At 52.5% G+C, this 14903-nt stretch overlaps 5 protein-coding genes across 5 annotated transcripts; 1 reads left to right on the top strand and 4 right to left on the bottom strand.

The window, feature by feature from the left end:
- Positions 1 to 1279: 1279 nt before the first annotated feature.
- Positions 1280 to 3036, top strand: J3458_003708 (uncharacterized protein; the record flags this gene model as incomplete). The annotated part of the gene is made up of 2 exons (XM_007816590.2): positions 1280 to 1966; positions 2031 to 3036. The coding sequence occupies 2 exons, from the start codon at positions 1280 to 1282 to the stop codon at positions 2922 to 2924; spliced, it is 1581 nt and encodes a 526-aa protein (XP_007814781.2). The 3' UTR covers positions 2925 to 3036.
- A 77-nt stretch (positions 3037 to 3113) lies between these two features.
- J3458_003707 (uncharacterized protein) lies at positions 3114 to 5190 on the bottom strand (the record flags this gene model as incomplete). The annotated part of the gene is made up of 1 exon (XM_007816589.2): positions 3114 to 5190. The coding sequence occupies one exon, from the start codon at positions 5188 to 5190 to the stop codon at positions 3301 to 3303; it is 1890 nt and encodes a 629-aa protein (XP_007814780.2). The 3' UTR covers positions 3114 to 3300.
- Positions 4701 to 7181, bottom strand: J3458_003706 (uncharacterized protein). The gene is made up of 3 exons (XM_066117914.1): positions 6921 to 7181; positions 6424 to 6830; positions 4701 to 6371 (listed from the first exon to the last, which is right to left on the bottom strand). The coding sequence occupies exons 1-3, from the start codon at positions 7018 to 7020 to the stop codon at positions 5913 to 5915; spliced, it is 966 nt and encodes a 321-aa protein (XP_065977707.1). The 5' UTR covers positions 7021 to 7181; the 3' UTR covers positions 4701 to 5912.
- A 405-nt stretch (positions 7182 to 7586) lies between these two features.
- J3458_003705 (uncharacterized protein) lies at positions 7587 to 11938 on the bottom strand (the record flags this gene model as incomplete). The annotated part of the gene is made up of 6 exons (XM_066117913.1): positions 7587 to 8785; positions 8835 to 8893; positions 8950 to 8966; positions 9033 to 9108; positions 9165 to 11218; positions 11267 to 11938. The coding sequence occupies 6 exons, from the start codon at positions 11936 to 11938 to the stop codon at positions 7587 to 7589; spliced, it is 4077 nt and encodes a 1358-aa protein (XP_065977706.1).
- A 36-nt stretch (positions 11939 to 11974) lies between these two features.
- On the bottom strand, positions 11975 to 14132 carry J3458_003704 (uncharacterized protein; the record flags this gene model as incomplete). Its single annotated transcript, XM_066117912.1, has 2 exons — positions 13053 to 14132; positions 11975 to 12993 (listed from the first exon to the last, which is right to left on the bottom strand). The coding sequence occupies exons 1-2, from the start codon at positions 14029 to 14031 to the stop codon at positions 11975 to 11977; spliced, it is 1998 nt and encodes a 665-aa protein (XP_065977705.1). The 5' UTR covers positions 14032 to 14132.
- Positions 14133 to 14903: the final 771 nt, after the last annotated feature.

Genomic DNA, 14903 nt, shown 5'->3' with positions numbered 1-14903 from the left:
CAGCAGGTGTTTCCACCTTCTTCGTTTGCTTTGACCGTATTCACAGGCTCTGGTACTGGTGTACTGCCACCCGTGAAGCTATCGACGCGTCCTTGTTGTAGTAGTGAACGCGCCGAGATCTCGCCTCAACCCAGGTATAAATTGGCACGGTTTTCCCATCTCCATGGAACGTACCGCCATTCTCCGCACGAGTCTTTCACTGTTGACTTCATCAGATTTCTAAATGGGTCGATTCATTCATTCACGACGATTCTTTAGCTGGCTAAAATTTACGATGCCTCTTGGGACTAAAGGGTGGTCAATGTTCCCGAAACACCATCGCGCAGTAGCGGACCTCTTGAAGAAAGAGAACCTCCATTTCACTTTTCAACATGCCGACGAGGAAACCGGCCATATAAAAGACCGCGATACCAATGTCATGGGCCGCTTCGACTGCCCCAATACAAAATGCACCCAGAAAGGATGGTCCAGCAAGAAAATCGCCGTCTGGGTTCGACTGTACCCTGGTTCGAGGTACAACGCGAGGGTTTATAATCAGCGTTGCAAGTCCTGCAACTCTCTGGGTCGGCCAACTCTAGACGACTCTTACGCGGAACGAATTGCATACCGTCTGAAGAGGTGGTCTGACATTAAGCTTGAGCCGCCTCCCTACTCTGGTGGGAACGGAAAACCGCACGAAAGGGATCTGTGTGAGGGGTGCAAAAATGGTCATTGTGCAGACGGAGAGCTGGAGGAGAGGATGGAATCGTTTCACTTTTAGTTATGACTGGGTTCTTTTTCTCCGGGAATATGTAAAGGTCGCGGGCATAAAGACGAGTTGTCTCATGTCGTGGCTTGGATTGGCCAATTGGTGTATTTTCTCTTGGACCCAAACACAATTTTGTTTTCTTCCCTTTTCATTCTCACTCGACTTGTAGCAATGCGCCCGGAGCAAGAAACAAGGGAAAAAAAACGTACCGCCTTTAATCCTCTTTTATTCTAGAGATGAATGAATTGCGTTTTTAGTCTTCAATCTCGGCGTCTCCTACCATCGCGCGTCGCGTACCCATCGCACCCCATGTGACAGTACACTGCGATATCAGCACCTGACCACACTTCGCCATCGAACATCTAGGCTGAAATGGGGACGTGTATCCGGGCTCTGGGATGGGCGGCACTAATTTTAGAGGCGGTTTCGGTGGAAACCGATGCGTCCGACTTTGACTGGGATACCGTCAAGCCCTCCTAGGATCTTCACTATTCACCATGCCACGACGGCTTTCAATGTGCTCGCCTGCTCATGCCATTAGATTGGCTTAATGCCGAATCGTCAAACGAAGCCGTAGCTCTTTCGATAATCAAGCTGCCGGCCGCCGTGGACTGCGGCGATGCCTCCTTTGGCGGCACTGTCATCACAAACCCTGGGGGTCCAGGCAGTTCCGGCGTTCTTCACATCCTAGAAAACGGCCGCTACATGCAAACCATGATGGATGGCGATAAATACTTTGAGATCATGTCCTTTGATCCAAGAGGGGTGGCACATAGCAAACCAGCGGCGGATTGCTATGCCAGCGAGCCCGCACGAACGGCCGCCATCTGGCAGAGTCGAGGCTTCACTAATTTCGACGCGTCTGCCGACAATCTCAAATACCAAAAGGCGTTCGCGGCGGCGCGAGGCCTTCAATGCGCAAAGCCAGGCCCCCACGGGTACGCCATCCAAGACTACATGGCTACGGCGTCTGTTGCCCGCGACATGGTCCGCATCATCGACGGGATTGAAAGCCTACATCAGAAAACCTTGGCACAAAAGCTCCAACGCGAAGCTCAGAAGCCCGTGACGAGCAAGTCTGCCAATATGGCGAGACTGCAATATTACGGCACTTCGTATGGCAGCTTTCTAGGAAACGTCTTCATGTCCATGTTTCCCGGGCGTGTAAAGCGCATGGTTCTCGATGGGGTGATAGTTCCAGAGGACTGGGTAGCAGCGGTAGGTATCTTATGACAACCGCAAGTGACTTGGAAAAAGACCGTCTAATTGTTGAGCACGTTAGGACTGGCACAACTCCCTTCTTAATAGCGAGAAAGCGCTTGAATACTTCTACCGCTCGTGCTTTGAAGCCGTGGCCAAGTGTCCTTTGACCGAGTCGTCCGACCATTCTTGGCATTCAATACGGGACCGAGTGAATACATTGCTTGGCGGGTTGGAGGCCAACCCAAGACCAGCCCTGACACAAGGGGGCACAGAAACCATCATCACAGCTAATATGGTTCGTTCGTCCATCTTTAGTGCACTATATCAGCCCGTCGACAAGTTTGAACGGCTGGCGGACTCACTGGCAAGCGCATTACAAGGCAACTACACCTTACTTCTACAAAACACGGGCCTCGACCGCCCGGGGGATGGCTGTACCCCAAAGAAACCAGGTGAATACAACTGGCTTGGTCTCTCGTCCTCGGCGGTAGTATGCGGTGACGCTCAAGACATGACGCACCACGACGAGCACTACTGGCAGGGCTACTTTGAAAAACTTGGAGGCCAATCTCCGGAATTCGGACACCATGTTGCCAGAATACCCTTTACATGCTCCGGATGGAAAAGCAGGCCGAAATACAGATTCACTGGGCCATTTTCGTCTCCGGAAGCAGATCCACGCGATAAACAGGAACGACCCTCTGCGCCGGCCCTGCTCTTATCCAGCTGGATCGATCCTATAACGCCGCTCCAGAACGCACACAGGGTGTCAAAGAGCCATCCGGGATCCAGGGTCTTGACACAAAAGTCTGTGGGGCATTGTGCTTTGTATTCAGCGCCGAGTAAGTGTACGAACGAGGTGGTGCGGACGTACATGGCCACTGGTGTACTTCCGGATGAAGGCCCGGAGTGTGAGCCGGATTGTGTGCCCTGGGAGGAATGTCATCACGAGAGAACGTCGCTCCCGCGGTGAACGGGAGTGCGTTTACACTCGGAAGCAAGAGCATTGAAACCAACAACGTATCTGTGTATGCAAGCCGTGCCAATAAAATAGTGTACATTTGCTCACGGGGATACGTTTCTTCTAACAGGTTGTAGATTCGCTCTACTTATCCGTTGGACACAGAGACTTGTACTTGGAGAGTAAACCCATAAACGTTGAAACGATTGGAGCTTGTCCACGCATGAACACGCTTCGTTTCGCGCTCTCTCTTTAAAGTCGTAGCGGAAACCTAGCATCCTTTTACACCTACCAAGGTCCTCGGGCCATGTGTGTAATCGCCCGAACGACACGTTGATACAATTACAACAAACCTCACGGCAACCCCATCACAATGTACCGGGGAATCTCACGGCGTAACAATATCAAAGTTCCTGTCCCCCGGATCCAGCAGCCCCCCGAGCCTCGCCAGCACCGAGACATCCCCGTCAATCTCAAGGCCAGCCCTCTTCAGAGCACCCGAGTCCAGTCCCAAGCCCGCCAACGCACAAAGCTGCCTCCGAGTCGCCGAGAGTGTCACGTCCGCGCTCGTCTCCTGCCTCGCCGCCGAGTACACCAACACCCCGTTCGACAGCGACAATCTGTACCGCTCACCGGCGTCCACCAGCACCACGTCAATCGTCAGCTTCTGCCCCCACGCCCTCGGCCCGTCGATCCTGATGGCCAGCGAGTCAAACACCATCTCGGGCGTGAGCTGGCCGACTACGTCCCCGGACGCAGTCGACGTCGGCGCGCCAAACTTGCCGCCGCGCAGCTCCGCCGCCCCAGACATGTAGAAATTCCTCCACGGCCCGTTCTCACTCCCGTAGCCCAGCTGCTCGTACGTGTCTGCCAGCAGGCCCCTCGCCTCGGCGTGCTCGGGCTCCGCAAACACAACGTGGTTCAGTATCTCGGCCGCCCAGCGGAAATCGCCCCCTTCAAACGCCTCTCTCGCGCCGTCGAGGACCTGCCCCGCGCCCCCCGCGAGCTTCACGTAGCGCCGTGCGCGGTCGACGGGCGGGTGCTCCCACAGATGGGACGGGTTGCCGTCGAACCAGCCCATGTAGCGCTGGTAGATGGCCTTGACGTTGTGGCTCAGGGAGCCGTAGTAGCCGCGGGCGCTCCAGGCCCTGTCGAGCGCCGGGGGCAGGGCCATGGCCTCGGCGATCTCGGGGCCCGTGAGCCCCCTGTTGAGGAGGCGGAGGGTCTGGTCGTGCACGTAGGCGTACAGGTCGCGCTGCGTGGCGAGGTAGTCGGCGACGTTGGGCGCCCCCCACGTCGGCCAGTGGTGCGAGGCAAACACCACGTCGGTCCTGCCGCCAAACAGGTCGATCGTCTCGGCGAGACGGCTGCTCCAGCGGCGCGCGTCGCGGACCACGGCGCCGCGCAGCGTCAGGATGTTGTGAAAGGTGTGCGTCGCGTCCTCGGCGGCGCAGAGCGCCCGGGACCGCGGCAGGTACACGAGCATCTCGGCCGGCGCCTCCGTGTCCGGCGCCATCTGGAACACCATCCTCACGCCGTCGACGGCCCTCTCCTCGCCCGTGGTCCTGACCGTGTCGTTGGGCGCCATCAGCGTCACCGTCCCCGTGGGCGCCGTCTGGCCCAGCCCGGCCCCGACTTGGGCCCCCGGGCCCCGGGGCAGCGCCGCGCCGTACATGTAGCCCGCCCTGCGGCCCATGGCGGTGCCGGCAAACACGTTCTCCGAGACGGCGTGCTCGAGGAACCCCTCTGGCGCGATGATCCTGATCTCGTCCCTGTGGACTTGCTCCTCCGTGACGAAGCCCCTTGCGCCGCCAAAGTGGTCTGCGTGGCAGTGCGTGTAGACGATGGCCTTGATGCGCCGGTCCTTGCCGCGGTGCTGCTGGTACAGTTTGAAAGCTGCGGCCGCCGTCTCCGAGCACGTCAGCACGTCGATGATGACGAGGCCCTCGTCGCCTTCGATAAAGGTCGTGTTGGATATGTCCAGGCCGCGGACCTGGTAGATGCCCTCTGTGACCTGGAACAGACCGTCCAACTGGCACAGCTGGGCCTGCCGCCAGAGACTGGGGTGCACGGTATCCGGGGCCTCGTTTGCAAGGAACTTGTACGAATCATTGTCCCATATCACGTCGCCAGCGGCGTTAGTGATGACGTTGGGCTGGCACGTCCCCATCCGGCCCTTTGTCGCATTTTGAAAATCTGTCTCGTCCTCGAAGGGGAGAGATTGGCGAGCCTGCTGATTTTGAGTGCGAATCATCTCAGTCACTGCCTTGGACGCCATGGTGTTTGCAAAGCGGTATCCATCTGATATGGCGGGCTGGAGGACAGAGCATTGGAGGCGTGTGCAAGGATTGGGGCTCGGGTGCTCTTTATATGAATATGGGTGTTTGATTCCATGCTGCTAGGATTTGAACTTCACCATGTTGGCGTGATGCTCGTGTAATTGGGGAGCTGAATTGGCCAGCGTCAGGAATTAGACTTTAGCCACATACGCCAAGATGTCTACCGGGCAGACAGCAAGCCAAGATGGTAATTCGTCGTTCTTGCATGATGGGTAGTGTTCGCGGCGTATGATTTCTGCAGTCCTTTGCCTCGGGGATGCTCGATTGAAGGCCCTGTCCGGAGGCAAGTCGTGGATTTCGGTCATGGTCCAACGATCAAGGTCCCATGTCCCAGGGCAGATAATGACGGCATCGCGTGGGCTTTCCGAAGCCTCCGAACTCATCTGCATACTAAAAAGACGGTTATTCTCGACTCGTCGATGGCGCCAGAATAAAGAACGCCATTCTGCGGGCTCTGTGGTGTAGAAGGGAACACGGACTGAAGTGTCGCGGCGCTCAACTTTGCAAACTGTGCTGAAACTCAGATTTACAGCTAAAAGCTGTAAACGAGTCGTTCCATTTATATACAACTGTATGCAGTGTATGTATCAGTGCAAAATCCAACCCCCAAGTAATCTTCTCAGTTTCATGGCTCCAGGTACGATATTCGACGTCAAGGCAATCACAGGTTCTCAGTCACACCAGGCTCAATCCCCTCCATTATATCCAGCAACTCGCCCCAGACCCTAGAACTGAGCGCCTCTCCCTCCCTGCCGAGCATTATGCTCGGCCAAGCCTCCTCCTCACAGTTGGACATGAACTTGCCGTGCATCTCGGGCGCAAATACACCAGCCATTAGAGTGCGCGACCCCATCTCCGTGCTCCTCGCGAAAGCAGCAAGAAGAATAGAGCACACGATATTAATAGGAAAGAAGAGGCGCCGAAAGAGCTCCGTGTTGCAAAGGCCCGGATTGACGGCGTTTACCAGCACGCGTCCCTTGCCAGAGGCATCCACCGCCGCGGCGAGGCGCCGCACCATCATGAGCTGAATCAGCTTGGTACAATTGTACCGATCGTAAAAGTACGTATCCTTTTTGAATTCTTCAAATATATCTTCTGCGGCTCTCTGCGGGAAAGACGCCTACCGACCGTCAGCACCCAGGTTTCACGCCGGATATTCCACACATGCATACATAGAATGCGCCAAAGGAAGAAACAATAGTCACACGCGGCGTGATATTGAACCGGCTCGCCGTTTGACGCAGCTTCGGGAGCAACAGCAAGGTGAGAAGCAGCGTTGACAGGACATTCACCGTCGTCGTGGTGTCGTATCCATCTTGGAGCTCATGGTGCATGACTACAATGCCTGCATTATTCAGCAGCACGTCGAGGCGATCGAGGTGCGCGGCGCGGGAGGCAAACTCCTTGACGCTTTGGAACGAGCATAAATCGAGCTGCCATACTTCAATCGCACCGTGCCGCGGCGTTGTGCTCTCAATGTCTGCCTTGGCCGCCGCTCCTTTGGCTACGTTGCGACAGGCAATGATTACTCTCGTGGCGTTGAGACGGACAAAGTGACGGGCTGCTTCTAGGCCAAGTCCTGTGTATGCAAGCGTGTTAGATGGAGGTGAGCGCGCTTCCGGGGGCAAGCTTTGTGATGAGTTTGGGGGGTTGGAAGAAGACGACTTGCCGGTGTTTGCGCCGGTGATGATGACGGTGCGACCGGCACAATCCTCGTCGGGGTATGGCAGGGCCTTGAATTGCGCCATGAGGGCGCTGATTAAAGACATTGTACGAGCTTGCGAGCCATGTTTGGCTGGGGTTGCGATGTAGTGAAAGGGCCCAAGCTGTTTTGTAGATGGAAATGGATGGTGGTGAAGTGGTTGGCTGGGAAGAAGGCTGGGGGAGCCGGGCTGTCGATGCTACATTCTGCAGCTGCACAAGACACCAGACCCCGTACATATGTATGATATATCTAGATGCCTGTCGCCAAGTGCCAACCCGTTCCATTAAGGAAACCCATCAATGAATTATTTTGGGTCCCGTTTCATCACTTCCGGAGCCAATTAACGATATATATACTACTACGTCCTATTAAGGCAGATTGAAGAATACCAGCGAATTAGGGGAAAGACTGGGAACCAAGAAAAAGAAATAATAGATCAAAAGATTATTTGTTCCTGGCTTTACTTTGACTTTATTATGCAACTTGAATTATAGTCTCATCAACTCCATAGTCTTCGTTTTATTCTGGTTTCCGTATTACTTGGAAATTAGCACCAAGTTGGTCAGTTCATATTGCCAAACTAATAGGCTCTTTAATGTTCCAAGTAGACAGTGTGCATAGTGTCCTGTCTCATGGCAATTGGAAGAATGACACTCGACCAGACCTATGTCCGAGGACAAGAACGTTGTTCCATCGCGCCGCACATGTGGCCCTGTAATCTGGCGGAAGACACAAAAGATTACATCCATCTCGAGCTATCCAATCTTCAGTAATGGAAATGACATCCGTTGGGCCTTCTGCCTCGGTGAGTTCAGTATTATATTCGGAAAATGGCTCAGAAAACCCGTCAGATTCCATTTCGCAGTCGTCGTGCTGGCTGATAAGTTCTCTGCAAACGTCGTTCGATGATCTCGTCCACTGCATATCTTCATTCGAAGCCCACCTGACAAGATCGTGATATTGGGTGCAAACAGGACCAACGTAGATCTTAGGCTCCAGTTTCGAGATCTTGACAACGGCGGCCAAGCCCGCTTTTCGCAGCCGAGTCTCGAACTGCAAGCGTAAAGGAGCTAGGCCAAATGGCACGTGTGCGAGAAAATTGACGGTACGAGCCATGTCCTCCTCACGGCCGTCATCAAGCAGGGACTGGAAGTTTTTTTCCAGAACTTCGGAATGCTCCGTCACAAGAACTTGGGTACAGGCATCCCTCAACGGACCTGTAGTGTCGTAATGGAGACAGATCCGCAATAATTCGTCCTCTTCATCCAGGCGTAGCTCGGCCCACCTCATATATTCGACAACACCCTTCTCTGCGAGGTAGTGTTTGCTCGTCTTGCGGTAATACTGCTTGGTTGCTTCCAAGAACTGTTTCTCGAAATAGAATCGATAGGTCCAAAGAGTTGTCAAAGACGGGTCATCGGGATCAATACCCAGTGAAATAAATGATTCAACTACGCGCTTGATTATACCATTCTCGATGATCTCGCCGTTTCGCCCCCTTTCAATCAACTTCAAGACGACCTCGATGATCTTCCCGGAAATACTACCGAGTATTACGAACTGCCATTGGATAAGGTAAAGGGTGTAGACATCGTAGATTCCTTCCGTGCTTTTATCAATATTTTGCTCTATTAAAGTCCGTTGGAGATACTGGAGTAGATTGTTTGTATACTTGGCAGCTTCGATATAGCGTGACCATTCTTGATTGTAGAAAGTGAGCAACTCTTCACCAGTACGAGCCTTCGATTTGCCGACAACTTGCTCGAGATGTTTCCTTAAGTAGTCTCGCAACTTCCTGTAGACATAGTGATATGCGACGCTGGGATATTCTAGAACAGGTCAGCCGAGCAATGTGTAGATGATGTCCGGGACCCATACCTTGTCGAGGCGGAGATCTTGAATGGAAGTGTTGGCAGCCGCAGGGGCCGAAGATAGCGCTACGAAGAGTCAATATTGGGGAATCGATAGAGGTGCAGAGTGATGAAGTACTGACTTATGAATAACTTCATACTAGTGACGAAGTGTCAGTGTTGTCAATCCAAGTCGCAGAATTGTTCTGTAAGAAGTAATACACACTCTACCCGAATCTACGACCTTCTCCGGCTCCCGGCTGTACATGATTTTGGAAATGAGTGCTTCCAAGTACTTCCACCTAATATAAGTTAGCCTCGAAAGGCCTGGACCTCAGCCAGGGGATGGGCAGCTCACACGGAATCAGGGTCATTGATAAAACATATGGGACGCGTTCCTGGTGGGCTTCTGCTAGGCTCTTTTGGACTTTCAGGAATAGGCCTCAAGCGACGCATTGTCTCCAGAACCATACCATCAAGTGAGAATGCGACGGCCAGGGAGTCGCATGCCCTCATGCTTCTGACTTGATCGAAGTCTAGTGGCAGAAAAGATACCGTGCCGTCGGTCAGAGCCCACGCAAGCTCCTTGCCGTCTGGAGAGAAGGCGACGGTTCTGACCCAATCTTGTTGATGGGTGCTTTCATTGACGTCACAACACCGTTCCCTTAAAATGTTCGATGCCGAATCCTCGTAGATCGACGTTCCATTGTTCCTTTTCTCGACATCCCAGAGCCACAGCATTCCGTCGGTCGAAGCCGATGCGAGCAACTTCCCGTCTGTTGAAAATGCAACAGCTCTTACCCAATTACGATGGCCTTCAAGCGTTGCCAAGGCAAAGGTATATTTGTCAAAGGTGTTCCAAAGCCGTACCCTCCAATCACTCGAACCTGAAGCAATCATCATCCCATCAGGCGAGAAAGCGATAGCCAAGACGAAACGGCCCTGGTCTTCAGGTGTCAATGCTTTTCCAGTAAGGGGGGTAGAGGGGTTGGGGGGTTTAGGGGGTGGATTCTTGTATGTAAGTGTTTTTATGAGAGTGCCTTTGTCGACGTCCCAAAGCCGTATACTCCAATCGCTACAACCTGACGCAATTATCTTGCCGTTAGGTGAAAAAGCGATGGACAGAATATAGCAGCTGTAGTTATCAATTGTCCTTTGGTCTTCTGTGATACGTTTTTGGTGGTGAATTGTCCGCACGCAAGTACCTTGACCGGCATTCCAGAGCCGTACGGTCCAATCGCTTGAAGTTGACGCGAGCCACGTTCCGTCAGGAGAGAAGACGACAGCGTTAACGGGACCATCATGACCACACATCTTCTCAGCGCCCCCTATGATGCCGTCCAACACTCGTAGCGTCCGATCACTCGAAGCTGCTACGAGTACATTGCGCTCAGCTAAGAAGACAGTGGAATTGAGCCAGCCACCACGGCCCTCGAGCTTCTGCATGTGATTATTGTAGGGCTCCCATATCCGTAGCGTCCCATCCCTCGGAATTATTGCAAGTTTATCGCTGTTTATGAATGTTACAGAGTTGACCACGCTGCGGTAGCCCTCTAGCGTCCGTACCTGAGAGCGTGTATCTGCGTGCCAGACTCGCACGGTCCAATTACCTGAAGCTGATGCAAGTAAATCACCGTCTGGCGAGAAGGATACGGCGGTGACAGGACCATCGTGGGACAGTATCTCTTGGTTGTAGGGTTCCTTTGCGAAGTTCCAGACGTGGACTGTCCGATCAGACGAGCCCGATGCAAGCACCATTCCATTGCGCGCGGAGGCCACCGAGTTTACTGGGCCATTATGAGACTTGTCTGTATCTTTGCAAATGACTTCACTAATGTCCCAGAGCCGCACGGTCCCATCGCTCGAAGCTGACGCGAGTGTACTGTCACTTAAGAAGGCCACAGAGTTGACCCAGCTACTGTGGCCCTCGAGCGTCCTTATATGGCTGCCTTTATCAACACCCCAGATCCATACGGTCCCATCGCTAGAAGCTGACGCGAGCGTGTTACCGTCAGGAGAGAAGGCTACATCTAACACGTAGCCGCTGTGGCCCTGGAGGGTGCGTTTGTGAGCCCCTGCAACATCATCCCAGAGCCTTATGGTTCTGTCGCTTGAGGCAGATGCCAGTACTTTGTGTCTGGATGAGTAGGCGACTGCATTAACTGAGGCCCCATGACCCTTGAGCGTGTACAAACAATGATCCCATCCAATTCTAGCGCCTCTCAAGATCGGGATATCCGAGTACCTCTCCGCTCCAAGTCTCCTGTTCATCTCGCTGTCTGTCGGGCAGAACGTAAGCGCTGCGCTGTAGATCTGCAAGGGAAACCGTTCGATAATAAATCCGTAGCTCAAAGCAAATCTTTCGGCGTCGGCCAAGAATGCATCGAAGTCGGGATCGGCATCAAAGCTCGACTGCTACACTTTAGCGCTGTGGACTAAATGCAAGCGCAACAAACATACCTGGAGTATAGACCGAAGCTGTCTGATGGATGATATACCATCTGACAGTCTGCCCAGTAGAGATAGAGCCTCAATCCAGTGGAGTAAATGCTCTTCAAGCCATGTCTGGACCTCTTCGACAACATTCGACATCTGGTGAAGTAAAACCTTGCTCCTGTCCTCCTCGTCGATGTATTCAACACACTGTTGAGAGCTTTCTAGGTGGCGCACCCAGTTGAGACAGGCGTATTCGAGATCCAGAGGAATAACATTGCTGATAGGCTCCCCAACATCTTTCGTTTCCTTGCCGTAGTCTCCATGACCGTACATGTCTCTCTGCAGCCCTCGGACAGACCCCTTGCTGTTCCCTCTCATGCGGACCACACAGTTCCTTGTTAGCAGTAGATGTCTTTCTAAGGCATCCACTTGAAATATGCCCTTTGGGTCTAGAAGGCAGTCTCTAAATGACTCGTGTAGTATTTTGACGGGACCTTCAGGTTGAATGTCGAGTACCGCATGGAGATTCGGCAGCAAACAATCAACGTCGCGGTCGTTCTTGCCAAGAAGTGCTGCTAGACACTTGGAAGGAAGCGGGGTAAAGAGGACAAGAATGGAGCAAAGTACGTCCTCAAGGATCTCCCTCTCATGCACTTGAAGGCGACCCGTGGCCTCTTTGAGGACTTCCTTGTACATGTCGTTGAATTGTTGGTCGAGCCCCCGGTCGAACTTTTAATCAAACCTCTCGTCGAACCTGGATGCATTTTTGAACTTGTCCAACCAGTGCCTTAACCGCCAGACCGGGTTTGTTGATATCATCGCATTGTCGACATACCGACAGACCGTTGCCGCGTAAATGAATAGCGGTGAGGGTGTTGTGGCTAGTTCGACGAGATGATTTAGGTCCTCGGGTTCTGGCCAATCTTCCCTGATATTTTTCCTCTTCTTAACGTCCGCAAAATCGGCCTCCAGGACTTTGGCTATGTCGGCCTTTGTTTCGCTCGGGTATTTGAGTATCGACAAGCTGCGGGCCATGTGCTCCTTTTCTAGCTTGTGGAATCTCTCCATAATAGTGCCTTGGGACCGGCTTGTCAGAAATATGCGGAAGCGGACGGCATCGAGTCCATGGAGCCGTGATAATAGAGTGCAAATTGTGAGAATGTGCTCCTTTTCACACTTATCCAGAGCATCAACCACAATGACTCTCGACCACTTTTCTGAGCTTTGCTCGGACAGATATCTTATAGGGTTTAGAATGAGTGTCTGCAGCTGCTTCTCACGATCCTTTCCTTCTATTTCAGCCTTGCTAAACCAACCGCAGTATTCCAGAGAGTTCCACAGATGTTGTTTGAGCTCTGGGATTGAGTGCATCAATCGAGCGGCAATTGTTGGGAAAAAGAGCTTGGAGCTGGATGTATTGAAGAAATAGCTGGCCCCCAACTTTGTTGTCATCGTGGGGTCCGTTGCAAGCTGATTTGCGATGGATCGAGCAATTGTCGATTTTCCAGTACCGGCAGGCCCATGGAGAAGAAAGAAAGTCTCACCGTCGATATCGTTTGTCCATCTAGCAATCTTGTTCAGTATGCTCTTCCTGGTACCGTCGTGGCATAGTGGCGCATGCTGGCTCACCGCATTACTATCGTGAAGGGCGTCGAAGTTTACAGGAAGAAGGTCGCTAAGCGGTTGCCACGGAACGAATTCTTGCGAAAGTCTTTTATGTACTTTCTTGATGCTCTGCAGCTCTTCGGGAACTTATAAAAACTGACAAGTCAAGTTGTGTACCATGCTTGGATCTGGAATGAGGACTTACGGTGATGCAACATCACCCTCATCTGCTCCAAATGCTCCACCTGCTGACCTTGTATTGAAAGTAGAATTGTCCTCGCATATGCTGCCGCAACGGCGGCGGCATAATACTGCCAGTCGCCTTGCTTATGAGTGTCACAATAGTCACAGATACCGCGAACCACCAGACACGGGCTCTCATCCATGATTCCCGCTGCTTCCATTTCGAAGCATAGCGCCTTGTCATAGCCGTCGCACAATCTTAGTCGTTCATACGGGTCTTTGACGACACTGTCGCCGGACATTATTAATCCATGAAAGACTTTCGGCCCCCTCTGTTGTCGGAGGGGCCGTTGTACAATCCGTTTGTTGGGGCAATCCTCGCATGCTGTGCAATCCTTGCCTCCAACATGACGAAATGTTATATCATAGAGAACATCAGCTTTTCCAGGGTGCTGGAACTTGGCGCTTTTTCTGATGATAAAATCCAGGTTCTCGGGAAGCGAGCTCCGATCCATGATTTCTTCTCCTTCGATGTAGTTGACGGCGCTCAGGAGCGTTGGATGGGGCTTGTCAAGAGTCCCTTTCCGAACCAACCTGCCATCTCCTTCGACCCTGACGAAATCATACTCCAAAACACCAGGGAGACCATCTTCAGGCTTGCTGACGGCAACATCGCCAAGGCGAATGTCTTTCTCACCGCCGGGGATCCCGCCCCCAATGCCGACCATTAGGGCAAGACGGACATTAGGGAACACGTTGGTGACATGGGCCGAGATATTGGAGGCGTTGACTTTTCCCATGTCGTTTGGCTGAGCTACCACAACACAGTGTTGTCCGATGCGCCCGAACCTGTAGACATACTTGGCACCTTTCATATGACAATGAAATTCTTCGTCAAAGCTGAGCACAACTGCAACAGATTCAAGGACGAGAGCAACGAAGATTGCGACTGTGACATCCCCTGGCTTGATCTTTTGGTGATGGGTTGTTGGAGCTGACATTACGGTCTTGGTATCAAGTAGTAGCTCAAGTCAATGATTTTAGAGTTCTGCACGCTCGGCAGGATCCCGGAAGATTTACGTGGAGAAGGGGAGAAAACGAGCACTATCTATAGTAGTTATATGCAATATCTATGTTCTCCGCATTCAAGCCCGACTTGAACATTACGCTGATCTGCTGACCTTGGGGTCGAGTCCGATGGACTCCCACACTCCTTGATTCTGATGGCGGTGCTGCCAAGTCACCATTTACATAATTATAGGTCACTCAGGTCGCGCCGAATGGCCTGCGGTGAATCAATATATGTAGGTCTGTACTGCCACGCAAAACGTTGCACAACATTGAAAAGTTCCCCAGCCGCTCAAAGCAATCAGTCCCTCACCGAATCGTATGTCATTTGACAACCGTCGGAAATATTCCAGTTAAGCCAGAGGGCAAAAATTGTAGACGCCTACGTGATTATTACCGTAGCTGTCAAAATATTACATATTTCTTCCAACAACAACGCCAGTTGTATCCGCGTCCCGCGGGAAATGAACGCCAATGGGCATGTTTCTCAGAATGTGCTCACAAGGCGTGTCGCCATCTCTGTCGACCATTTCTCCGTACCATGGATTCAGAACTTCCGGCACATCACATTAGGCACCATTGTTACCACCTCTGTGGTTACATAGCAGAGCGGGCTCTTTGCATGGCTACTGCAGAGGGCTTACACCGAGCATGCAATGAATGTGTCAGATGGCTCAGTGGCTTTGAGAAAGAGTGAGTGCATTGGTCGTGTGTGCTTCCCGGGTCAATCGAGGCTCACCGAAGTTGTTGTACAACAAGACTTGCATCACTTTGCACTATACCGATTAAGTGCATAAAGAAGCGC

Source organism: Metarhizium acridum, assembly GCF_019434415.1.
Source record: "Metarhizium acridum strain ARSEF 324 chromosome Unknown scaffold_13, whole genome shotgun sequence".
In the NCBI taxonomy this organism is placed as follows: Eukaryota; Fungi; Ascomycota; class Sordariomycetes; order Hypocreales; family Clavicipitaceae; genus Metarhizium; species Metarhizium acridum.
This window is presented reverse-complemented; position numbering and strand designations above follow the sequence as displayed.

Coding starts and splice junctions, on each gene's coding strand:
- J3458_003706 (XM_066117914.1), bottom strand. CDS start 7,020: ATGTCTTTAATCAGCGCCCTCATGGCGCAATTCAAGGCCCTGCCATAC. Junction 6,831..6,920: donor CATCACCGGCGCAAACACCG/GCAAGTCGTCTT, acceptor TTGCATACACAG/GACTTGGCCTAGAAGCAGCC. Junction 6,372..6,423: donor CTTCCTTTGGCGCATTCTAT/GTATGCATGTGT, acceptor GACGGTCGGTAG/GCGTCTTTCCCGCAGAGAGC.